Source organism: Ostrinia nubilalis, chromosome 21 (genome assembly GCF_963855985.1).
Source record: "Ostrinia nubilalis chromosome 21, ilOstNubi1.1, whole genome shotgun sequence".
Lineage (NCBI taxonomy): Eukaryota > Metazoa > Arthropoda > Insecta > Lepidoptera > Crambidae > Ostrinia > Ostrinia nubilalis.
Window position 1 is genome coordinate 8,521,234 of NC_087108.1, and position 27,906 is coordinate 8,549,139.

At 37.8% G+C, this 27,906-nt stretch overlaps 1 protein-coding gene across 1 annotated transcript in view; it reads left to right on the plus strand.

Moving 5' to 3' along the window:
• The window catches only part of LOC135082466 (LIM/homeobox protein Lhx5), a 369,539-nt gene that overhangs the window by 35,386 nt on the left and 306,247 nt on the right, over positions 1-27,906 (plus strand). The window contains exons 5-8 of the mRNA XM_063977261.1: positions 1,884-2,041; positions 2,696-2,914; positions 24,812-25,070; positions 25,429-26,692. Coding sequence (XP_063833331.1) covers positions 1,884-2,041; positions 2,696-2,914; positions 24,812-25,070; positions 25,429-25,583 — 791 coding nt within the window. The 3' untranslated portion in view covers positions 25,584-26,692. The remainder of the gene's footprint in view (positions 1-1,883; positions 2,042-2,695; positions 2,915-24,811; positions 25,071-25,428; positions 26,693-27,906) is intronic.

Genomic DNA, 27,906 nt, shown 5'->3' on the forward strand with positions numbered 1-27,906 from the left:
ATTTTTAATTCAACTGCCTCTGTCTCAGACATAGAGGTCCCGGGTTTGATACTCAGTGCAAAATATTCTGCTCAGTTTGGTTAGTGGTAGAACTCATTGGATTTCTGTCTAGCTGCTACCACTGTTTTACATAAGTTTGTCGCCATAACAGCATTAATGATTTTTAGCAGTTGGAGAAAATAGCCAAGTGGTGGAGAAAATAGTCTGTGGTTAAGGATGCTGGTTGAAGCCCGAATCCTAAAAAAATGTAAACCTGGGTCAAAACTCTGTCAAACTTCATACAAAAATATCGGTTATAGTTATAGGTACGTTTAAAGTTAAGGTGTTGCAACTGAGCCTAAGTATTTCGTAGTGAACTTTGAGATCAGTAGCGTATCCAAAATATTGTGGCAACACATATCATTGGTTCACCATCCCTGCCCTAGAGATTGTGATCAGATGTACGGTGTGCTTAAAAATTCATTACACGGTGCGGTGGTAACGCACGCAGATGGTACGGTGACGAGCGACTTTGTTTGGTTTTGTGCAAATAAATAAATATTAAAGTATCGTTGTTACTGACAGATCACCAGAAATATTTATGTTTACTTTTCTTACATTTTGTCCTTTACATACTTCACTATTCAGAAAACTATCTTTATCTAAGTAGGTATCATCAAAACCCTCAAACGATGTTATAGCGCCAATAGCCCCTAAATATCTTAATTCTTGGGTTGATTAGATCCACCTAACTAGATGTTCTCTTACCTAAATTTAGGTACATCTCAGATCCGAGAACTAACCCAAATACATCTGATATCTGAAGAATGAGGAAGTTATAATGATGGTATTAAATGACTTTTCTGGTAAAAAAAATTAACAAAAGCTTTCGAGATTTCGTGGAAAAGAAATAAACGAAGATGAGTATGGTTTCCCTGAAGTTTTCAAAACTCAAATATAAATCCTCAACACAATGGAAGAAAAAAATATTAGCTTTTAAATCTTTTGAATACGTTTGTAGCAACACCTCAAAGCACCGAGGACCAGGCCCAAGGTCCCTCTCCCTCCCTCAAAGTAATTGTTTTTGCGGCTAATTCCTCCTCAGGAGGGTCGGGAATTGCATTTTTATTTGGTTAAACCATCCGTGGGGTCGCGCGATTGCTTTTTGATAAGTCAATTTCGGTCTTTTTAAAGGGTTATTAAAGTTCCGATCACATTTGTTACTTTTTAAAGTAGTTTTTAATTTGATAGTATGGAAAAATTATACTGGCGGAATATGACGCGAATGTTAACTTCTTTGTACTTGGAAAAGATGTGATGATGATTTGGTTGACTTAAGTCTTTTCAATAGCTAACGAACTTTAAAAGTTCGTATGTATCTTAGCTACAAAAATTAATGAAACCTCTACAGTGCATAACTAGGTTCCTAAGGTAGAAAAACAGTGCATGATTCTGCTCTGTTACCTACGTTACATGTCACCCCTCCCACACTACTACCACAAGAACTTACTCAGTAACCACTACTTATACCTTAGCAACAATTATCATCATCATCATCATCATCTCAGCCATAGGACGTCCACTGCTGAACATAGGCCTCCCCCAATGCGCAATGTTTTCCATGTTACCCGGTTGGTAGCGGCCTGCATCCAGCGCTTTCCTGCTAACTTTATGATATCGTCGGAAGGTGTTAGCAACAAACACACAATAAAATAGTGCCTAACTAGGATCCATCAGTCTGTAGTGGAGCGGTGCGGGAGTGTGTTTTTATTACGTTAAAACGAGAGTTAAGATACGGTTCAAACATATACATGCCTTGAAAGCTCTCTTACGTTACGTGTACCTTATCTTTACTACTACAGGGACTTTTAGCAACAAACACTAAAACATAATTTCTTCCACAGCGGACTCCCTCCTCGGCTCAGGGTCGGACGAAGAAGAAGAAGACGAGTCCCGCGCAGCGAACAACTCGAGTAGTCCTGCGCACGCGCCGCACCCAGCGCTACACTCGGACATCACGCATAATGGCGACGCCAAGCCGCATGAGGACTCGGAGGACCAGGTTGGTAGATTATAGTTTTGTATGAGTCATCATCATCATTTGAGCCACTGATGAAACATAGGCCTCCGTGAAATGATTTGGAGGTTGGTAGATTTTGTACGAATCATCATCATCGTTATTTCAGCTAAAGACGTCCATTACTGCACATGGTCTATGATTTCCAGATTGGCCGGTTAGTTGCGACCTTTTACGAATGGACAAATGAAATTAGAAAGGTTTACCATGCACCACCACATTTATTTGACGATTTAGAATGATTATAAGGTCCAAAAGTAAAAAAAAAAACACTTTGAATTAAGACGTTCCTTCGACAACCATTTTCTTTCAAGTAAAGAAGATCCTTTGATTCTTGATGTGCTAATAAAAAGTCCTACTAAAGAATTATGAAGTTTGTAATAGTTTTTTTTTTTTTTCAAAATATGTAATGTATTATTTCATAAGAACCATAAAATTCTTTTTGTAAATTTAAATTTAAATTCAGCATTATTTTCATTTAAGAACAAAAACAAAATAATTTGCAAAGGTCTCCGAGTTTTTTTTTATTGAATGAATGCCATTTCTATTCCCAAAACCACTCTGAAACTACAATCCCAATCCCCCGGAACCGATGCCCGACCACATTGTCGCATTCAGTTGTTTTTCTTCCCCTCCCAGGGCTCGTTGGACGGAGACCCAGAGACCCGAGACTCGCAGGCCGAGAACAAGTCCCCTGATGATGGCAATGGAGGCTCCAAGCGGCGGGGACCGAGGACTACCATCAAGGCGAAGCAGCTGGAGATCCTGAAGTCGGCGTTCAGTCAGACGCCGAAGCCGACGAGGCATATACGCGAGCAGCTGGCCAAGGAAACTGGTCTGCCGATGAGGGTGATACAGGTTAGTGCCTTTTTACATTGTACAGTTGACAGCGCAACAGCCAGCCAGAAAATTACAAATTTTCCAATGCTACCAACCACGGTACTACAGGTACCACTATATTTTGAACTTCACTGTTTATTTTGAACAAAATATAGTAGGAAATTCCGTAATTTTGAGGTCGGGTGATTCTGTCTGCAATGTCTTGGGAAATTGTTAGTATGTGATCGAAAATTAAAACAATACCAAAACACATAACCATATCTCTTTTTGTTCCGTCACAGTATTTTAAGTTGTCTTCTAAACCGTAAAGTTAGTTGAGCTAAATTAACTTTCAGCATGAGATAAGCAAACTTTTTGAAGGAAATATCATTATTCTGTTGTTATTGATAGGGCTGTGTTTACTTATTATATTGAAATAAAGGTCACTGAAATTCCATAATTCACCCTCACAATAATGTGTCTGGAGTTATTATTGTTGTCGCTTTTCTTTCTATATTTAGACTATTGTAATTGTACTTATGATCCAATATTTGGTTCATTGAAGTTATGAATTTAGTAAGGCTTTCCCAATAACAGCAACAAATAGAAAATTCTAGACTAATTCCACGGTACTCAAATAGAGTCAATTTACTAAATTCAACATCTCGCTCACAGTTATTTCAATATTGATAGATATTTTCATGAAATGCCTATTTCTAACTAGGTCTTCTACACCAAATCGGAATTAGTCATCGAGATATTGCGTCAAGAACATTTTTATGTTTTTCTTACTCTGCCTTTTTTAATACGGGCTGAGTCTAGTCTAGAAAGATGCAATCACTTTCGCAGTGGCGTTTCGAAAGCAGTAACCTATAACATGATTTTGCGTAGTCTAGTGGTTAAAAAGTATGGTTCTCTTGAAATTATGGATTCGTAACGTCGGGGGGTTCTACCGGACGTTATTTCTAATTATTCCAGGATCTGTTTCTATTTTACTACGTATCGGCACTTTTGCGATGGAAAAATATGACATTGAGAGGGGCACAAAGAGGAAACGTTTTGTGTTTTTAGACATTGCAGGCTTGAATCAACTTATTATCAAAGATCATGATGACCATGTCAAATGTCGACCCATTCGCAATATTTGTTCAAAAGTTTAGCACAACAGTTTGCTTACCATGAGTTTACGTTAGGTGTGCTCGCTAGCGAGTACGTCAAAAAAATCTATGAAAATTTTATTTCTTGAAAGAAGAAGAATATGTCATACATTTAATGTAATTTTTTACGCAGTCGCTAGCGAGCACACCTAACGTAAGCTCATGGTAAGCACACAGTGTTTTTAATGCATGGAGCATTATACAAATGTTTGACTTTACTAATGTATCAAAAGCATGATCTTTGAATTAAAACAAGATAATACTTTCGATTGGCAGTTGTTAGTTTAAACTAGACTGAACTGGAAAGCGTGACTAGAGCCGAGACGACAGATTCCTAGAAACTCTGTAATCATTGCAAATACTTTTACTGAATTTGTGAAAAACCTGAAACTATTTTTCAGGCGCGCGTGAGTTGGCAATAATGTCGTAGGTAGTTTTTTTAGTAAGTTGGTATTATTGGTATTCGTTTTTCAAAAGAATTAAATCCAAATATGAAATTATGACCATCTTCCTGAATATTTTAAATTAATTACATTTCAATCGGAGTGATTTGGTTAGGTATATTTTATTCCTAAAACCAGCTCTCGGCTAATTGTAAAATAATTAGTACTGACTGGCAATAATAAATAATGGTTCAATCGGGTTTCAAACTTAATGGAGCGGTATTTTAATAAATCCTATATTTATCCATAAATACATACGAGAATCAATCCATGCCGTAAGTGGTATTATTGAGAGCCCACCATTAAAACTTAAACGGCGTAACACTGAAATCGTTACAAAAATTATACGTCCGCGTTCTCCACCACGCTCATAATTTTACCATAAAATTGATTTGAACAAAACCTCTATTCATCACACGCATAACCTTCGGTAACCGTTACAAATGGCGCATACTCCATCATGGCGGCGTTCGCAAATTGAATATTGCGCGCGCCGGTGAGCGGTGCCAACGTGACAAATATTCTAATTAAGGGATGTGACGTCTCTAACTGAACTGCTGACTGGTTTCGATATAGAGTAGAGTAAAAGTATTCGATTTGCTATAAAAGGAACATTGCCGTAAGTTTTTAGGATAAGTTCTCGCTATGTTAGTCGATGAAAAAGTGAAGTCAGATGTTTTAACAAGCAGATGTCGATTTTTTTACTACAAAAAATTTTAGTTGTAGGGAGGTATAATTAGCCAAGGTGACTGATCAGTTCCCGAAATCCTAACCCAATCTAACACATGGAATTACGTGATTCTCCACAGAGCCTCGCAACAGATGTCAGTCGGCCGTCCGTCGGTCCGTCACGCTTTTTGCGTTCCTTCCTTTGTTTCAGTTTTTATTGCACCCGGTTTCCGAACAAAAAATACCGCGTTTTTACCGCCACCTAGAGGAATATTTGTAAACGTAAGTTTCGTCACTGCTCCAAAGTGTGGTAATGGATTAATTAAAAATTTGACAGTCGAAAGAAAAAAGGTCAACATAGTTGTAAATGGGCTGTGGCGAATGACCAGAAACGAACGGTTTGTTTGGTTTTCATCCGCTAATTTTAATTGATCCATGAGGTGTTTGTTTTAGTAAAAACCAACAAGACGTTTTTTGGTGCGCAATTAAGTGTTCAAGGAAAAAAGAAGTCGAGATTATCTGCAAAATGCTTTTTTGTTTTAAGTGCAAATAACGCTTGCAAGAATTAGTGCGTGAAAACTTTCATAGTGACTAAGATCCACTTGTAAACCAAACAAATAGAAATGTTCGACATCTTCCACTAATTAACCACTTGAAAGGTCATTAATTAAATCAATGCAAGCGTCGCAGTGTTCTGTAACAATATTTTTCCCGTTGAAAAACAATGTCAAGTATGTTAAGTGGGTTCATAAACAACATTTTTTGTCATACTCCGGGAGATCGCGCGTGTCAAATGCCCAAGTGTTTGCCACCACATGTGGGTAACTGTAAAATGGGTTTTTGTTCAAATAATCCGGATTTGACTAGTTAACACCGGTTTGTGTGAACTTCTAGCCGACTGAAGAGGCCGCCAGTCGGTTCCTTTGAATTCATGAAGCGAATTTTTGAGCTTATGAATATTAATTGCCTAATCTGTTAACCGAAATGTCAGTTTCAGTAGGTGTAGCTAATTGGCATATTTTTGCACAGTACTCAACCAAAAATAACTTTTCAACCCATAAATTAGAGTAGTCTCATTGCAACTCAAAAATAAGGAAACGTTTTCACGTGCACGTTTGTCTCTACTATTTTCTACAATCTATAAATACTGATTGTTAATTAAAATCTATTACAAGAGTGTCAACCCGAGAACGCGAGGAAGTCATCGTAAATACCAAACGTCTCGATGTCACTGCACCTTAACGCCTTCGCCCAACCGAGAAACGAGAAAAGAAAAAATCGGGAACATTTTAATAAGTTCATATATCGCGCGTTATGTCCCCGTGACGCCTCGACGCCTTGTCACAGCTATATTGGCTCATATTTTATTTTGACAGTTTGAGTAGTAAGTTATTGTAACTGCGGTTAATAGTGAAGATGTTTCTGAACGAAGTCGAAGTTTATTTTTAACAGAAGTGCCAACATGAAAAAGAGAAAAAACCGGAAGGATTTTTGTTATTTATTTTGGCTTTGAATATCGCTAATATCATTTTATACATTGGCTCGTATTTTTGATTCACTTATGGTGAGAATTTAGAACTGTTAATTTTAATGGTAGAGTTCCTTAAGAGAAAAAATAAACACTGAAAAGTTAACCTTTTTTAATTTTATGTAGGTAACCTGACACGAACAGCAATTATTTGCCTCTTTGCAGAAACATTTATCACGAGTCATGATACGCTTACGTTAAATGCTAAAAATGCAAATTTTTGTACATTACTCAACCACCCACACTTAGGTATGCCGATAAAAAAGTATAATTATCTTGAAATTAATGTATTTTCCTCCAAAAAAATAGGCCTTAAAATAAAATTATAATAAATTAGGATACCTACATAAAAGCGATTTTACCCTTAAAATGCATGTAGAGTTCTAGAAAAATAAGTTTTTTAAATAAAATGAAAGCAGATGAGACTATCAGACCCTAAAAATTAACAGCAGAAAGCCACGAGCATTCGTGTCACTAACTGATGGGGATCATGATCATATTTTATACATGTAACAAAACGCAGAATAAGGTCGTGTTTCGTTTGTTCGTTCGTTTTTCGTATTGTTCTTTTTGACACTCTTTTTTTCAATCCTATACGTATTGGTACTTTTCTTCTATCGTGTCTATGTCACGGTACTGGAGTCAAACTATTGCCAATTTCTAGACGAACTATAAAGATCTACTATTTTTTAAATAGCAAAATTGCTGAACTTTACCTATTCATGTAACATTTAAGACGTGTTTTGCTGATGGCGTGTCAATAATTTACCACCATAATTTGCGTGACCACACTAACACTCAATATCACCATAACTCGATCAATTTGTCCACGTCACTCATTGTTCCCACTTAAGGGTTCATTCCCGTATAAATTATAGTAAACGATTATTTACCATCGCACAGTGTCATCAGTGTGTAGTTACGTTTTATAAATCACCTTATTACTCAAAAAATATTCAAGCGAGCGTCCCGAATTAGCATTTATAATTTCAGTACACGCACATTAATCATTATTAATTAATCAGGAAAACTATCTACACTTCAGTTTTTATCTTGGCTCTGAGTTAAATATCGTTTGTTACGTTTTCTGCTTCATTTATTACTTCGGTAGTGCTATTGACATTCCTTCGTTAAATTTATTTGTTATGGAAATGATTCAACAAAACATCAACTACCTGATAATGTATTCGAAAAGAACACAATTTCAAATTATTAGCATCAAATAGTAAACGTTTAGTCGGTTGTATTTATAATAGCGTTTAATATTTCTAAACACACCTTCAAATAGCTTATAATCTGGCATTACCATATTCCCACAATATCGTTATCATATTTATTTTAATCTTGTAATTCGTAGGCTTAGCCAAGGCGTACAGTTTAAACAGTCTCCCGCTGCCAAAACTTCAACGTTCCATTTCACGTATTACGAATTAACAAATACTTAGATGGAAAGTAATTCCCACACGGAAGCCCCCGTCGTCAGTTGATTGATAGCGCAGCGATAAAAACTGTTTGTCAGCGCGGTGCGAACATGCTATTATGTCACCGGCCGCTAGTCTCTGATTAATGTCTGTCATGTACGCCAGCCTTAATGCGCTCTTGTCTCTGGTCATTACGGTGGCACGTTGGCTGTGGTCAGTGAGGGGTGCGCTTAACATGACCATAGATTTTTTTTTGTTATGTTGGCTCTACTTTTACCGCTCAAATCACGTTCTTTAAAAAAAGTTTGGTTTCTTTTGAATTTCAAAAATAATGTTCGCTCCAGATTAAAGTTTAGTCTAGAATGAGAAAATGATCAATGAATTAAATAAAATAGACGTCTTCTCTAGAGAACTAAGTTTCGTTCGTGAAATGTGGTTCCGATGCTGACATTTTTATTGTTAACGTATTTCATGCATAAAGTGAAAATCATCTTAGCTTATACCCAAGTTCTGTTACAGCGCTAATTGATCATCAGTAATATAATTTATCTGCATTCGCCTAACGAACGTCTAGTAGAGCTCACGCAACCCGCCCGGCACCTAAATCATATTAGACTTTTTTATGCTTTATTAGCGGTTTCAACATAAACTCGGTCTGTCAATTAAGGCCCGCCTAAAATCTAAGGGATACTCAACTTGAATGAGCCATACGGTCGGTCGCACGACTATATCTCATCCGTTAATGTTCCGCGGCGACTTTGAAGTGGCCCAAATACTATACCTTCAACGAAATACGGCCTTAAAGGTAAAGCGACTATCGGGCAGGTTTACGACAAATTGTTCGGCGTTTAATTCGGTGTTCGGTGCGGCATTGTTTTGAGAAAGAGTTTTGTCACTTCAGTGAGTCTTCCCGCGACTTTGCGTCTTAGCATGGTCCACGGGCCAAGTTTCAAATATTTTTTCTTCCGGCAACTGGGCCCACTCTAAGATTCTAGAGTAGATTTTTATTGATTTCGGTATGTAACTTATTAGTGAAACATTAAAAGTAGGACTGCCTGCCGGAAGAAAAAATATTTAAAAATTCAAATCGGTGACTTGGCCCGTGGACCAAGCTAAAAGTGAGCCAAGTCGCTGGAATATACATATGTACTTCGGTGATGGTTGTTTTGAGTGTGGGTATCTACGTGGGTACTTTGGTAAAACCCTTTAACAAATATGTACAAAAATCAACATTTATAACTAGGTCTCTATGCTAATTTTAGAGCATCATTCTTTATGAAATTCAAAAAGAAAAAAATCTTTTTCTGCAGAACGTAGTTTGAGCGGAAAAAGTAGAGCCAACATAACAAAAAATATTTATCTATGGTCATGTTTAACGCACCCCTCACTGACCACAGCCAACGTACTACTTACTATAATAACTCTAGGACTCTTTTAAAAGTAGTGAATATGAGTAACTAGATCTCTTTGAAACTAATGTTACCAAAAAAAACTACTTTATTGCTTTTCAACGTAAGTAGGCAGGTTGTAATTAAAATACGTTTTTGGGTTGTATCTAAAAACAGAATCAGTCGAAGCGTCGTTTTTATTTAAAAATAATTTAAAAAATACATCATTTATCAGTCAGTCAACGCGAAGAAGTCATGCGATAAATAAAAATATATGTGACTTCAGTCCGACTGTTAATTTAAAAACTTGATAGGACTTTCAATTTTGATCATTGCATGCTCAAGTATTATTGAATATTTATTATCATAAACTAATAATAATCTTACCATTTCCATAGTAATTTATGTATTCAACTATATGTTAACTCTACATAGAGGCTTGGTACGAGCCACTATTGTTCAGTAATGCATGTTAATTATTTTATTTTAGTTCTTAGTACCCATTTCCATCGTAATTTATTAATTCAAACCCACGTCAATTTGTTAGTAAAGGTGTGAATTAATGACATTTCATTGCATTAAAAAATAAATGTTTTATTTATATACAACGAGAACATTCGTGTAAATCGGTTGAATAGTTTAGAATTTAGATTTGTATAATGCTACATGCATTATTATAATCAGTTATAAGACTTTCGATTTAATTAGTTAGAATGCAGAGACTTAGGCTGAGTTGCACCACCTAACTTTGACCGTAACTTTAACCATAACCGGTGTTTTTTTTTATGGAGTTTGACAGATTTCTGACATTTGTCAATGTTAAAGTAAGATGGTGCAACCCAGACTAAGATTGCTGGAGAGGCTAAAATATTTTGCCGAGATTTTTGCATTTAACTGAAGCCCAGTGTGTAGTGTTACGACACTAGACAAGAGTCAACTTTATTGTTTCGGTAGAGTAGAGCATTGAATGTGACTACCACTCTTTCTTAAATGTCGTAAAAGGCTACCTAAGCAAAAACAACCTTCCAACTAGAATAAAATATGTACGAGAGAGTCTAAGCTAAATACTTGTATTCTGTCGGCCTCGGGCAAATTTTCATGGTATTGACTCCTGAACTTTCTGAAGTGGTGAAATGAATGACCTAATGAAGTAAAAGTTTTTGTTCTTGAGGATATTGACAAAAATGGCAAGCCTAAATTTTTTCGTGCACCATACCTAACCACAGATTATACAGGGGGCTCCAATGAGGTTGGGTTGGTAGAGCTTTAACAATACAAAATTGTTTTCTGTGATAAAAGCCTTATATTTTTAAATATTTTAGGATTTGGATACGTTTAAAACAAATAATAATCACCAAAATGCAATAAGCTGAATTATGAACCTAAACCCGGTGCAATAAGACCCAATTTTCGAGCACTATCTTAAAATATGTTTTCACGGCAGATTCTGTTCATATGAGTAATGAGGGCACTTATGTCCCGCGCTTCTCTTTCGGCGCACAATGGGTCCTCCTGAACTCCGATAATAATCAGCATTGTGCTGTAATAATGCATTATTTAACCAAGTTACTGCGATGCAAGCGAGTTCGACGAAATCACCTAAGCGCCCATAAAAAGGCTCCCTCAAAAATTGCAGTCGTTCCCACCGTGTCATTGCTCGTGAAATGTATTCGGAGCGCGGATCAGGCCCATCGAAACCGAACTTTATCTAAAAACACTGACATTATTGCAATAAATTCGTAATTTTAATCGTGATTATTAAAACAACGGCTCCGTGCACGCATGAACGAATAATAAAATAGACGTTTTACAGCGCGTTTCGTGTCAATTCTCGTAAAAATGTCGGCCGTGCGCCGCGTAGCGGGATTTGCATGAAGAGATGACGTTTAATGTTCTTATTGTGCCGTAAACCCCATGAAATGCCGTGCCTTCGTCTTGCGGCGGCGTTATGCTCGATTGCGCCAGAAAATAACCTGTCTACCTTCACTTTTTTACGGAATTAAACTTAAACGCAGTCACTTTTTTTCAACAACTACCTACTATATGATGAGACATTATTTTTATTTTTAACCAACCGTATATTTTATTAGCGAATTATTATTTATGAACGACCACCATGCGAAAACAAGATGGAGATAATTTGTTAAGTACCTGAATAAGTTTATGTGAATATATTTTTTATAGGAAAGTAAATTGAAAATGCATTTTATAGCTCTACACTCCACACCTTTTAAATGCTTCGGACGTTGCTATAAGTAATAACTAATAATATAATATTTCGCGTGCCGTCATCGGCTGATCGCTTTAATTCCTTCATGATGAACTTCTGCACAAAGCGTTTTCTTCACACAAAATTATGGGTTATTATTACACATTTTCGCCACACCTCCTTTAATCAAATGTATTTTTGCCTTTTTTACGCTGCAACAAGCCGTGGATAGTTTTTACCGTAAAACAGAGACGTATGATTTATGAAGGAGACAGAAGCACCTTGCGTTAGAAGCAGGTGCGGCGTTACAAAGCTCGTCGAAAGCAATAAATTATTAATTATGACAAAAAGCCGCGTCATATTATTCTCGTGTACGTTCGCGAAAATTATCAGTGAAAAAACTGGAGAGCGGCGCCAAAAATCTTTTGTCTACGGGACGTCCCGCGGGCACACTGTGCGGCGGGACAAAGCGGGCAAAGTTGCCGCCGCGGCGCGCACACTGGGACAAAGAGCTCCCCGCGCGGACAAAAAATGACATCATTTATTTTATTGCCCCGGGTGAGAATAAGGTACATTAATATTGCGTAGGGCTTAATGTTTCGATCGCCCTGGGCTGGCCATCAGTCAATTTGGCTGCTGTCTTATAAATCCTACCTGTCCTGGTCATTCGATTGGAAAAGTTTCTATTGATGCTCTCTTGGATTATTGTTTTGGATTGATGTACCTGTTTGAGAATACGACAAAGCTTAGCCATTATAAACGTACTATGTTCTGCGTTCGTTTGTTTAGTTTATCTAATAACAAAACTTTTTTAAATGATTACCTGGCACTTCATCAAATTTTGTTAAGTTTGTTCCAAAGAAATTATGCGCTATGGTGGTGGAGCATGCGCACAATAATTAAAACTAATGGGGCACCTGTCAACGCTTTGCTTGTGTGAGTAAATATTTTAGCGTGTCGTTATGATCGCGGAATGAAAATTAAATTTAAATGTTTTTAAAAATAATTTCAGTTTTTGTCCCGAGAATGGTGGGACTGGAGCACTGGGCATAGTGATGTTAAAGTGGACTTAAGAAATATGGAAAGTGTAGGTACTTATTGGGACTCTTCATAGAACTATTCAAAATTCAGATAAATGACACTAAAATCGTAAAATGATAAATCATAATTTGTAATTTAACTGAGAACAAAAACGGATATCTTAATCAAGGCGTCAAATAATTTATTTATGAGTTATTTAAATGAATTTAAATTCACTCTATTGCATAGTTTACGTATATATCAGGCCTTTAATAATTCGGTATCAAAACATTGATCGTTCATAAATCGATCAATGATTAATTACTATCGACGATTTTCATAAAAATCAAATGTACATCTCAATTCGGCGCAAATTATAGGGTTGTCACTATTTGAAATTATTTAGTGAAAATATTTTAGAGAGCACATTAAGCTGAACATTGGCATCTTTCTGGAGTTGTAATAGGTCCTATTTTTAACCAAAAATGCATATGAATGCTAGCGTATACTCGTATGTAAATTCGTAGACAGTTATTGGACAAAATACTTTTTTTTTTTTTTTTTTTTATCCACAACGAGGAAGCTCTTGGCCTGTATCTCACCTGATGGTAAGTGACGATCAGGCCGAAGGTGGAAGCGAGCTTCACCCGGAATCCTCAACCACGGAGGAACTGGCTATCTTACCTCTAACTGCGGGAACACAACAATGCTGTTAACATTGTTGTTATGGCGACAGACTTAGGTAAGATGGTGGTAGCTAGCCAGGCGGACTTAGAATAAGCCCTACCACCAACCAAACCGAACAGAAAAATCTGCCCCCACTGGGAATCGAACCCGGTTTCAATACTACATTGAAACTGTCATTTTAATATTATTGTTCTTCTGTTAAGGAAAATGATAATCGCGTCTCTCCTTCAAACTGAATACCTATTTTATTTTCCTCATGGCCGCAAGTGATATCTTAGTAAATGTGACATTTCTGCTAATTTTAAATTTGTCACATTACGATTTACACAAATGAAATATTTTTCATCGTCCAGAATTTTCAGAACATACGATTTCATATTTTAAAGTCATTTAATTAAAATCCAATTCGTATAAATCTGTCAATTTAATCAAAGCCTTTTTGGCGACCCTAGCAGAAAGTTGCGCATACGCATGCAATCCATCATGGCTGCCCACGAGTCTGTGATTTATAGCCACGCCACCAGTTTCCTAGAGTAGCTGGTATTACGGCAAATTAATTACAATCGTGGTCTTACTCTGCGAATATATTCAGTTCAGACTCTTTCCGACTCTGTCTCTCGCTTTAGGATACTGGTACGAGTGAAAGAGACAAAACTATTCGAGCCTTATTTAAAACACTTTATTGACTTCTGTGACCCGAATCTGTTCCGATTGAAACCTGTATAAACAAAGTGTTGAATTTATCATTTATGGATCTAAATAAATCAATCTGCTTATTTGGATTAATTTTCATTACTGAAACATTATTTCAAACATGTCCGAATGCTAAGTTTCTTTTGACAGATTTCATTAAAATTTGCGACAAAATTGTGATAGAGCGTCGGAAACGTCAGAAAAGTAGGTTAATGTTTGTTTGATTGAATTTTATTTACTTTACCTTTTTTATTTGCATTTTTATTTACTTAAGTAGTAGGTTTTTTTTCATGTTTAAACTGCCTAGATTGTGGCATTATGATTTATTCAGTTTCTTGTGATTTATTTAGCGATTTCGTTATGTTATACCATAGATGGTCAGCAGGAACTTCTCCTATCCATTTGTCTTGAGACTAATCCATCAATTTAAAATGGCAAAATAGACTTTGCCAGTTTTTTTCGGCGTTACAGATTTTTGAGCAAAGGTCATCAACCTTTTGATGTTTCCCCGACATCTTTGTAAAGTTGAGCACGTAATAGTTGCGGTTCACGCTCCACGGGCCTAGTGACGTGACAATATCGATAGTAATGCGCTCGATTGATTGTCGATGTTGGTTTTTGCGGTGAGAAAATTGTTTTATTTCACTTTTTTATTCGTTTGTGGGAGCAGCGAATTGAAACCTTTTTGTTAGACGGTCTTAATTGTCAGGTCTGTCGGCAACACTGCATTTACATTGTAACTTAATTTTAAAAGTGCACGGCAAAATAAAGGGTTTAAAGGTAACTCAAAGTGACGTAATGGATAACATCTTGTAATAAGTGAAGTGTGTTCACTTCACTTATTAAGCACAAGCTAAGCTGTAAGTAACTTATCTAATAACACCAGCAGACTGTAGAAGCACGACCCTCTCTTATTTACCAGATGAGAAAGAGTAATGTGTGCTAGCCAAATCTTCCATTTACCAACCGATGTAAGAGAGAGTCTTCAAGATTATGCGAACCAAAGTACTTATCTCCAAAATAAGAACCTAAAATCGGAAACACCCATCTTATTGTAACACAGAAAAAGCCGCAGGAAGTATCGCACACGTTGCTTCCCAAACTTTTTGCGTTCGCCATCTTGTCAATTGTCCAACCTCCGTGTAGGAAGCCGATGAGGTCGGGACGAACGCGGAAGAGGGCCGGCCTCGCCGTCGACCGTGACGTTGACTGTTGACACCGTGCTAAATCACTTTCACAACGATTACTGGCCAGCAAAAAACGTTTAGGTACTACTCTTTAGAACGATTTTAAAAGTTGGATCATCGATTGTGCGAATGCTGGCCGAAAATAACTTTACAATTATTTAAAAAGAAGTTGGAATACGCCATCTTCGTCTTGCGTGGAAACTAGCCAAAGAGTTAGCTAGAAAAAGTTACCTAAAGAATAATAATGTAACTTGAAATATGTTTTCAGGAGTAGGAAAATGCCTACTTACAGTCTCTTAATAAGCTATGCTAACATTTGTTTTCAAGCTAGAAATAAAAAGGGTCAATTTAAATGTTGTTTCTCATAATTTGTTTTTGTATGTCTAGGTATTCCTCCTAAGTAACTATGTATCTTAATGTGAAAATCTTTAGTTCACTTTGTCATTGGTTAGCGTGCAAAACTTGTAGGTAAGCATTTTAATGGCTTTTTTGCTTGCTCTACCAGCGCTCCTGATTACGAGTGACCTCGGAATAACGATGCAATAGGTTCGTACCTATTTCAGCACGTCATTAAAAATTGAAGTGCATGCACTAAAACCAGTCGAGATAAATCCGCCATATTGAAAAGCGTGACCAATGGCCGTAGCGAGCGCTATCAGCTCACTGATAACGTTCGATTTTCGAACGCAACGCACCGATTGGCTGCCAGCACGGGTACTGGCATAAAACACCGTTATCACAAATTAAAAGCAGAATTCTTGTTAGTAGAATAAATGGGTCATGTTTTATGCACCTTTGTCCTGTTTTATACTTATTTTTATTGCATTTGTAAACCGTTGTTGTTACACAATCGTAGAACCTTAAATACATTTCTTATTAACTAGTACTATTATAATTTCCACGTTGAGCAAAGGATTTCAGCGAATCACTGAAAAATGAAAATAGACCACCAACCCACTCTGGTACTTACAAATTATAACTTTACACTCAACGTTAATGTTATTTATTCTAATGTTAAATCAAAAATAATTACACAATCACACAATTTATAGAAATAGACAAAAAACATCGTCGTGCGTTGAACATCTAATTACCAAACTAAAATAAGACGAGTCACAAATTGGAATCACCGAAACAGACTGCACGGTAAATTTAGCGCAGAACACATCGAGAACAGACTGATTAACTTTTTTAAATTTAGACAAATCTGCCGAGGCAGACGGGTTGGCGGGAAAGATGGACAGATATGAAGATTTATTTCAGAATTAAAACTTTTTTAGAAAATATTTTTTCTCTTTATGGCTGGTGTCACCACAGTGTCACCTTTGATGGTGGTGCCAAGTGCCAAGCCAGTACCAAGCTACTATATTATTTTGATAAAATAGGGATAGGGACTAGATTATGAAGATAGCTAATATAATTGCTTTATATTAAGGACTAGCTGACCCGGCGAACTCTGTTCCGCCTTAAGGCAATAAATAAGCAAATCTTTCCTTATTTGATCACCGTTTAGACCTACCCTGGACTACGACAAATATTTTAACACCAAAATCAGCTCAATCGGCCCAGCCGTTCTCGAGTTTTAATCAGACTAACGAACATCAATTCATTTTTATTTATATAGATAGATAGATAGATTGTTAACAATCTTAATTAGGTAAGTGTAATCCAATAGTTAAACACATCATTACTTAAATTCGCATCCATTATCATAAAAATGACAATTAAACTGCCAAAGTATTGTAAAATAGAGTTATCATGGAATCCTTAATGGCTCTAACCACGATTTTTGTTCGATAGAAAACATAAATTTTGCGCTTTTATAACCGTGAAAACGGCTAAGTGGGTTAATTCTTTACTTGAAATTTTTGCTTTTTGGGGCATGCCGTGCCACGCGTTTCATGTCACTCTTAACGAGGCAGCAAAATTTTTTTTGAGAAAATACAAGAAAAACAATAATTTTTAGTAACACAGTGGAACAGAGCGTGGTTAATGCTGATTAGTGTCATTATTATTTTTATGATACTTATGGTCACTTTTACGAGAAAAAGCACCATTCTGATCCTTATTCTATTAAGTTAATAGCTCTTTAACTGGGGAGAGTTTAACAAAAATAATATAAATAATAACTGCTGTACATTTTTTTAGTGTCATGTAGCTATTGCAATTTTGGAATATAAAATGTGCTGTAGGTAATACGTATAAGAAAATCCAAAGAAGTTTCAGTAATCAAGTAAAAAACCAAAAATGGTCTTGTACAATTTCGCGAGGCACAATTTACCAACGCCACGCCAATCGGCGGTAGATGGGGCATACGCGCGCGCCGTGTGGCCGCGTCCTCAGCGACGCCATCTTGCGATTTGTTCCTTTTTCAAAACTCCCAATCCCAACGTCTGCGCTCCTTTTTCTCCTGTCACACTTCCGACATTTGCCAAGAGAAAGAAAATTCTTTTTGTTGCCTGCCAGGAAGAAAACAGCTCGTCATTACACATTCTTGACATGCAACCTCGTTGTAACATTAAGCCTAGGCGCAAACCACCGACTTTTAGTTGGCCAATAGTTAGGTTGGGCTGTTAATCAGTTTGGATATGTATAAAAGTGCGCACATTACACCGATTTGGTATCGGTCAATTCTTCATACAAATTAGAATCGGGCCCAACTATTGGCCAACTAAAAGTTGGTGGTTGGTGGTCTGCCCCTAGGCTAACCCTGGGTTTCACTATCACTTTGACTATAATAAACGTCAAAAGTCTGTCAAACTTCATACAAAAACACAGGTTATTGTTATAGTCATGGTTAAAGTAAGTCAGTGTAACTCAGCCTAAGTAATATCATTACATTGATGACATGCTAAATCAATGGCATTACATAGGTTCTTATACGACAACACATCAAGCTTAACTGTAGTGTCATAGTTGTGATGAAATTTTGCAACAAAACATGTAGTCCGATGTGCTGTTGACTGTAAATTTATCAAAAATTACGGTAATACAATTATTGTTTGTAAAAGCCCATTAATTCTCAGCAAACGGCGAGGGTCCAGAATTCGCGGTTTCGTCCCATATGGTGCATGACACAATAAACTTTATGGTTCGGGAACGGATAAAAAAGGTACAACTGTTGTGAACCGTTCGTTACGTAGGTATATTGTGGAGGTCACCGCGGGGAGTCGAACCCCCGTCGTGCCTCTCTCAACGCTGGGCCAAATTACTAGTGCACCTTTATTCTGATTGTTGCGCTGTTCTAGGTATTTAGGGTTTTTGGAAGCGCTTTAAAGCTAATTTGGGAGTAGGCTATAAGTTATTTTTGCACTAATGTAAAAGACACTTTGATTAAAATACAGATATCTTTAACGCTGTACACGTTGCTTGCAGTACGTTCTACCTACTAAAGTTTAATCGGATCTGATGTAAAAGAAACTAGAGTGGTAATTTTTAATTGTTTTACTCCATCTTATCCAGGCAATTTAATTTCCCTGACGCATTCCGGATGACTCTAGTTATCCTTCAATAACCAAATTTATGACAATTGTAGAACTCTAAAGATCCAAAGGTTAACTTCGTTATGCAGCTTTTGAATCCAATATTCCTCTTTTTTCCGATAAATTATCTTTCTATATGTATCAGATACCGTAAAATGAGCGGTTGCGCTGTTCCAAACGAGCTTCATCGACGTAATAGACACTAATTTGTATTTAACCGAGCTATGTAAATGCAAATCTTGCTGAATTCTCGATTCTGTTATGTATATTGCTAATAATGCGCTAGTGCCCTCGAAGGTCGCATAGGAATGGCGGTTGATTTGAGGCACTCGCTATAGCGAACTCATAATGTGCGCACATTAGCTCTAGGGGGCGCCTGTGGAGCAGGTAGTCGATCGGCCATCATTTATACGAACCACAGACAATGTCCATAGACAACTCTTGTATCAATCATCCTTTATTCTAGCGTGCGATTCTCCCCGACAGAAAAAGCGTAACCTCATGTTATTACAACGCTAAATAGCTTTCATAACACAAAAACTACTCGTCAGACGTCGTAAAGCTTTTCATGATTATTAATAACACTCCGACTAATAACCGTAATAAGACAATGCTATACAGGCGCCAGCCGTTAAATATCTGTCTCTTTTAACTAAGCTCAAATCAAAATAATGGTGGGAAACGGATATGCGAGCGGGCAAATAAACGCTCGTAACTCGTTATGCCGGTCGTATAAGGCTCAGTTGACATAAACGTGGCTGGCTAGGTGTAATCCGCGATGTTTTCAGTAATCGTAAAATGAAAATTTGAAATATGACTCGTCGATGTATGTGTTGGTTTAGCGGGTAGTTACGATGGTGTTTTACGATTGTGTGAGGCGTCGGCGTTCCGGTAAGAGAATGGCCCTCGCCGCGGTATGAAATATAGTGTTTAACACCAGCCCGCTTGTAGCAGGGCGCCCCGCGGCGCGAGGCCCGCGGCGTCGTCAGTCGTCACCCTAACCTTGTACGATAATGTTTATAAATAGCACTTGATATGAGAAACACTTGCTTTCATGTTAAATACAATACTTTACATTTATAACGGACGGTAATGTATACGAAGTGTCAAGCGTCAAGCGATAAAGAAAGTAAAGAGTAAAGACTTCCATCGTTCGCTACTTCACAGTCCAAAAACGGTCGTGTTTGGTAAAATAGCATAAACAGCATGACATCACTAAGTTCAACGATCAGCCATTAATATTCAGTAGCAAAAAAGGTTTGAGCACGAGTCAATTATGACCTAACAAGGCGATATTTACCAAAAATTGACTGACATCGGGCACCCATTAAGTAATAAAAACGGTTTTTGGCCATAACGTGGTGGCTATTGATTGCCCAAGGCTGAATTCTGAACTACCGATACTATGCAATAATTGTTTTTGAATGTCAGAATGTCAAAGTTGGCGATAGTGGCTTGTTTTTTGCTGACCTTTTTTGTGCGCGATACAGTTTGTCTTTTGTTTAGCTTTGAATGTAGTGAACGAATTAAACAAAAGACTGTCGATAGCGATCACTGCCTGTCAATAGTAGTCAATAATAGACGTTAAAAAACTCTACACCTTTTTTAAAGCACTTCGATGCATGTAAGTTCCAAAACAAGAATACCAAAATGAAATAGATGGGTCTTATAATACGTTGATTTATCAGCTCCCTACATCAATCTGAAAATTGCTCTCGAATCAAAGCACATTATTCTTACAACACCGAGGCAATCTGCGCAGCCCTTTCGGAATTAATTACAAAACACAACGAGAACAGGACACAGGACCTTTCAATCAAAATCGGCAGTTAATCACTCGGCGAGAATTAGATCCAGTTTCGAGCAGCCCGTAAATGCGTTCTCTGTGCAAATGCGTGCGTGGGCGCTGCCGCGGCGCGTTCAAAGCGGGCTTTGCGGGGTGACCACGATGCACTAGATTTTGAACTGTAAGAATAATAAAATGGGGCAGACTATTGACTGACGATGGCAGATCTGAACTTGAATCTTAATATTAAACAACAGCATTAAGAAAAGATACAAACAAATAAGGAATAAACGCACTCGGCAAGTGATATAGCTCACCAGCCAGTTAGCCAATTGACTGTTATATCGGACTAAATTCTGGTCTCTAATAAATGGAGAAATCTCGGATATTTTAGTTACTAAATCAATAGAGTTGTGACAATACTCTATCCCTAATGGCCTGTATGTAAAATAACATCAAAAGTAGGACATAAGATATCATGTACCATATTGCTTCCATAAGTGCCTTCATTCAAACTTTGACAAAATTAAATGTCTACGGATCAATGGCATCAGAAAACCAGTTAGTTTTAAGTCTAAAGTCTCTATTGTTCCAAAATAGTTTTATTATGGTCCTAAATTATGGTGACCCTTCTCCCCGCGTGTACCCCGTGGCGGTACTTATTTGTGCGTACTCATCTTGTTCTTGCAATAATATGCTACTCTACAATTGAATTAAAACTTGCTGAAAACTAGTACTACCTATCTGCCTACTTACTTACTAAAAAGCACTGTGAAATGGAGTTGGTGTATTAAGGTAAAAACCTTTCAAAACACGATAAAAGAGACGCCATTGATTCTTCCGTCATCAGTTGTTAGTACCCCACTAAGCGGGTTGTGTGTTCAAATTCCAGTTAATTAAATTTTTCCAAAAGTAATCCAAACACGAATTCAACCATAATTTAAAACAAACGAGTTATAACAAATTTAATATAATTACACTGAACATATCAATGTTTGAAGGACCTCTACATTCAGTTTCATTCGCCACTAATTACTTATTACTGTTAAATCAGGCATCAAGCGTAAACTTACCGAAAACCTGAAAAAAGTTCTTAAAAACTTAACGCCATTAAGTTCACGCAAAAGAAATTATTTAGCAACAATTATTATTAGTTAAGTCATCATTAAATAGAGTCGTGATTAAACTAGTTGGTTTAATGTAATGTGTGGCGTGACTGACGGACAAATTGAATCGAAAGGAGGATGCGCACACTTGGATGACAACGCCCTTGAAAAGTAATCACTTTCAAAGTTGCAAGACCTACGTAATTTTAGGATTTAAATAATAGACACATGAGTGCCCGGAGTGCCCGAGCAACTGCACGCAGGAAGATTATTGAATGCTGCTGACAACGCCACTCTTGTAGCGGGGTTTTGGGCTGACACTGTGTAGGTTTGTTGTCGACACGATAAGAAGACGAAGAATAGATACATCACGATCAGGTAATTTTTGGTCTTCATTGGAGAATTCAGCGGAGGCTGAAGTATAAACCTCTCTTGTTTGCTATGTGGCTATACTAAGAATTTGGCTTACAATCCCCACTATATGGCCAGATGGGTTGGGGAGGCCTGACGCTCGCATATTTGACCCTTATTCGCTTCTTACAACATCCACGGGAAGAGTGAGGTGTGATCCTATTCCACTCTACCGTATAAGAACAAAATAAAGTCTGACAAATTCGAAAACGAAGGGTAATTCATAATTTTGGAACTGCACAATTTAGACTGGTCGCTTGATATCGTAGTACCTATTGTTTAATTTTCATCTACCTATTTACATAAGTTAGGTAAAGGAATATTTCCTTCAAACTTACTCAAGTTTTTAAATTATTAGTAATTATTAAAGCAATGGTTACAACAATTACTAGGCCTAGGTCGACATAGGTGGGTCATTGTCAATGTTGAAATCGTGGCAATCAAACACGTCATGTCATGTGCGTCAAAAGTCCGATAATGGGTGAAGCACACGAAACTATGGGGAGTTAGGGCTGGCGACGCATCTTTAATTAAAATGTTTGAAAAATTAACCAAAACCGCCTTGAACTTTTAATATAGGTAACATGAATCTTATTTTGAAGGATGTTTTTTATATTATTATTATTTTTATAATTACAATTAAGTTTTCAAAAACTTAGGCAACATATTACTTACTCGTATAATGTGAATGTAAATTATAAGTGAATACAGCTTTTACTCCCAGGATTGTGCGTCAAAAGTTTAATTGTTCCATTGAGAATTTGAGAAGTAAAAACAAATAATTCAGTCCCTTTTCTTCATCTTCTAATCTCTACAACATTTATTTATCCCTTTTGCTCATTAATTTTACACAAATATCAAGCAAAATTGCAAGAAAATCTCTCAAAAATCTATTTAATAACCCTCCTTCTGACGCAATTGGGAAATACCTACTTACACTTGTACATAATTATAATAAGATGACATTGCACGTAAATTACAAAAGCCTCCCAATTCACGCATCAAAACGTTTGAAGAGAACAAACAGGTGCGCGCGCGCAGCCCTCGCGCGATTAGTCGCGGCCGGCACGCGACGAATAATCGCTAAACGAGCGATAGTGATGCAAATCGAATCCATCGATATCGTACCGATCACCGATGTCTACGACTATTTGCTGAGCTTTAGCGTTGGTTGTTGCCTTGTTATGATTTAAAACGATACTTGGTTTGAGTCTTACATCAAATTTGAATGAGTCTTAGCTTTGATAGGAGTTATTGTGGTATACAGTAGTCGCAACGAAATGAGACCTAGGAATAGTTCACCTCTGAAAACGCATATTATTATTATGAAATGATCGAAATTGACGACTAGTCGATGACTATAGTCGGTATTTGAAGCCAGATTAGTTGACTAGTGAGCTAATCGCCAAAGTTAGTACATCTCTAGTAATAATCTGGCACTAATATCAAGTTATTGTCTCAACGTACACTTTCATAACCAACTGCTAATAGAATGCGACGGAACCAATGAATAAATGAATATTTATACAACTTTATTTACTTTTAATAAATGAGAAACACAATCGCGTTTTTGTCACCGCAATTTTCCTGCACACTCTGAAATTGATTTTCAAACCACTGGACTCAATAATAAAGTACCAAGCAAAAGTAGAGTTAATTCAATCAAGTTTTCCTAGAATTCTGCTTGTTTTTTAATTGTATTGTTTATTCTGACTATTATTTCTTGTCTGTACATTGACTTGGTGAAACCTTCGTTTGTTTTTAATTAGTTTGTGCCTATAGTTCTTATGGGATAGCTAATGCAATTCCGTAAAAATGGAAAAGACTGGCTTTTATTAATACCTGCGCTCAGGCCCTTAATTTAGTAGCAATAGGTGCGATTTTAATCCGAAGTGCTTTTGGTTCAATTTTTTAGGTCTATCTAATAAGCTTTCAGTTAGAAGAGGCATTTTATTGCAGTTTATCTTTTAATTACCATAATTTCTATTGAGCTTGGTTATAGCTTTAGGTACAATGATGAATATTGTAATAAAATGGGCCATCTTAATTAAGATTTTACAGCATGTCCTTCTTACAAGGTTCTGTCGTACACTATTAAAAGTACAAAAGAATAACTTTTCAGGAAAGTATTCTTTCAAATACAAACAATACGTTCTTACTTTATTTGCGACCGCAACGCCGCGGTTTTTGGCTATAAACATCATCGGTACAGCACCGACAAACGCGCAAACCGACAATGTACTAATGTATTTGCATTTTTGCTTTACTGCGACTGGAATGACATTTCTTTTTTTGGTATGTGGTGGCGGCGGCTGAGTTATGACAGTTGGTTTTGTAATGGTAATTTTCTTTCGGGCTTTGCCTTAGTTCTCAGCGAATAACTTTCGATATTTGACATAATGTTAATGGAGTAAGAGTATATTGACGCCGGAGGTGTCATCCGCTCGAATTTCGGTTAAAAGTAATGACATGTTTGAAAATTTTCTTGTAGATTGTGAAATTGTAGGTTGCCTGTCAATTTCTTCGTAGAATAATGTTGACTTTTTGTCATTTTTACTTAAAAAATCAGGCAATAGGTCATTCCTATTCTCTTAACTATGACAATTGGAAAATCGGTTGTAAGAGCACTACAATTACAAGATATCCTTGTAACTTGAGTTTTCAGCATAAACTTTACTTTAAACCACCAAAAAAAGCACTGATTTCCACTTACGTCTATCCATTATACTAAACCACCTTCTCTTTCCAGGTCTGGTTCCAAAACAAGCGTTCGAAAGAGCGCCGCCTGAAGCAGCTCACCTCAATGGGCAGGGGTCCATTCTTCGGGTCTTCCCGCAAGATGCGGGGGTTCCCCATGAACCTCTCCCCAGGAGGGTTAGAGGAGGGCCCCCCGGGGTTTCCGTACTTCGCGACGGCAGATGGCAAGTTCGAGTTTGGGTATGGCCCGCCGTTCCACCATGATGCGCCGTTCTTCCATCCACCGCCGGCAATGCCGTTCAACCAGCCAGGTTGGTAGACTTCTTATACTTTAGAGTAAAGAGGAAAGGGACATATTTCGTACGTTAATTAGTATTTGAAGTAACACAATCGACATAATTATGTAATACTTTAGTAGAACACTTTTCATAAACTAAATGTCTGAGGTTAATCGCTCCTTTTTCCCCATGAAATGGGCTGCATTGCATTTGCATTTATAATACATACTCCGTATCTATTTAAGCACTGAGCTAAACACTGGTTTAAAGCAGTTATCCTGCAAACGAAAGTCATGGGTTCAAGTCCCAATTAAGGCACTCGGTGATAAGTCTCAAATCATGTCACTGAAAATTTTTTGGACGTGTATGAACCAAATAATAACTGGAGCAGGTCGTTTCGCAGGCGGAATGGAGTCGCTGCCAGGCGGCGAGTTCCCCGAACAGTTCCCTCCGCCGGAGCACCTGGTCCTCCCGCGGCCATCCTCCCCCGAGTTCACCTTCGGAGACGCCCCGCCCCCCCTCCACCCCGAGGGTCTGGTCTGGTAGCTGAAGCCGGAGCCGCGGGACTTCCACGACTGAGGCGGCTCGACGGGCTACAAAGTGGACTATAATAGTGAGGTGTTCTTTTCAGTTGAGTGATTGGACAGCGAACCTTTGTGATAGTGTTTTGTTTAATCGCGATTTTTAGGCTGCGTCTCCACTAAGGTGAGTCTACGACGAGCCGAGCACGAGTGGAGCACGAGCTGAGTCTGAATTCGTGTAGTGTGGACCGACTTTCGAGCCTCGAACGAGCGCGCTTCGAGCATTTGGCTCGAATATTGTCGGTTTTTTGACGTACGTGGCTTTCTGATGGGTCTTGCATCGCGCTCTACTACTATCGAAGAGAGTGATTGTAATAGACTCGTTGTACTATGAGCCACACTTTCAGCTACCCAATTCGGGTCATGTCGTCTATCGCAAAGAATCGCCATTATTGATGAGAGCGAGAGAAAAAATGTAAATGGGCAGCTGGAACTGTGGCCCATTGTACGTCCACAGCTCTGTACGAGCTCGTGCTCGTATCGCTAGCATAGACCTACCTCTAGGTTGCTTTCGCGAATGGAGCACCGTGCGCGTAGTGTGAACTCTTCAATAGTATTAGACAATTCAATTTTTAGTTCCAATGGAAACGCAGCCTTAGTAGATATGAAAAACTTTCGTGCCGTCACGAATGATTGTGGATTTTCCTTTTGTCAAGAAATACTACTGTAAATCGTAGGTTTTAGTTTTTCGCTTGTATTATTATAAGTTTCTTCTCTGGTGCTAATAATTTTAATCTTTCTTTTCTTATTTCGAAAGTCTTGACAGAAATTTGATGTTTCAACTTCAGTTATGAAAACTTGTGTATTTTTCAACCTTTAGCAATATCGGATCTTTAATAACTTGTATTATCTTCAGTTTTTTATTTATTCTTAGGAAATGTGAATATGAAGTGTCTCTGTGAATAGTAATACTAAATGTAAATATGATAGAGTTTTATAATAACTATCCATAATTTATTAAGTTAAAATATTTATTTACAATGGGTTTACATAAAGTATAATAATTTTGGTTCCTATTTTAAGATAGATTCAGCAATTACAACGCATTTTATTTTGTATATTTATTATTAATTTGTGGCGACGCCACTACAAACTAGTGACCAACAGATGGCGCTGTCACTACTTCACTATGGCACACTCCGCCGCTCATACAAACCTGCATCGCGGTGACGGAGTTTTATATCCTGCCAAGTATATATAGGCAAACCAAGATGGTGTAAATTGGACCTTGGTCCCCGAGCATAACACCCGCTCGGAAGGAAGCACTAACATCTAGCTTCCTTATTGTGGATGAACATCATATCCCACATTGGTGACCCCGACGTGATTGGAACGTGACCTTCCATCACCACCATCTTTGGCATCAGCCTCCGCCATCCTCACCATCTCCGCCACTCCGTCATCAGCTCCAGTCTTCAACAAGCCAGCATCCAGCCTTCAGGGACCATCGCAGATCGCAACCGACCTTCCTGGTTCCTCGGCAGCAAGCAACCGTCACTTCACTGGTCACGAGTACAGCTCTGGCCCAGCTCCACGCCCGACCATCGAAGACGCCGCCGCTCACTATCCCGACTCACCGTGGATAGAGCACCGCAACCTGCTCGTCTCGACTCACCGCAGACTTGAGCACACTGGCACTTGTAAGCTCATCACGCACAGACTGCTGAGCTCATCCTGACGTCATCCACCTCCGGTACTTCCGGGGGGAGTGGTGTGGCGACGCCACTACAAACTAGTGACCAACAGATGGCGCTGTCACTACTTCACTATGGCACACTCCGCCGCTCATACAAACCTGCATCGCGGTGACGGAGTTTTATATCCTGCCAAGTATATATAGGCAAACCAAGATGGTGTAAATTGGACCTTGGTCCCCGAGCATAACACCCGCTCGGAAGGAAGCACTAACATCTAGCTTCCTTATTGTGGATGAACATCATATCCCACAAATTTTTAATTAATACTGTTAATTAAGTACAATGGAGTAGATAGATATAGCGTGCACTTAAAGGCAGGCATTATGTAAATAATAAGATGTATATAAAATTACTATGATCCTGTATATGTGTACTTATAAGTACTTTATGTAAGTAATGGTATATTAAGTATTCATGAAATTATCACTGTTCCATTTTGTATGACAACATTAAGGACAAAGGGTAAATGTAATTTCCATCTTTTTACATGTTTTTGTCACTTATTTCACGAATGACCTTTGTAAATAATCCCTTATTTCGAGGCAGTAGGGTACATGCAACCGTTGTCGTCCCTGGGTATCGTTTCACTCA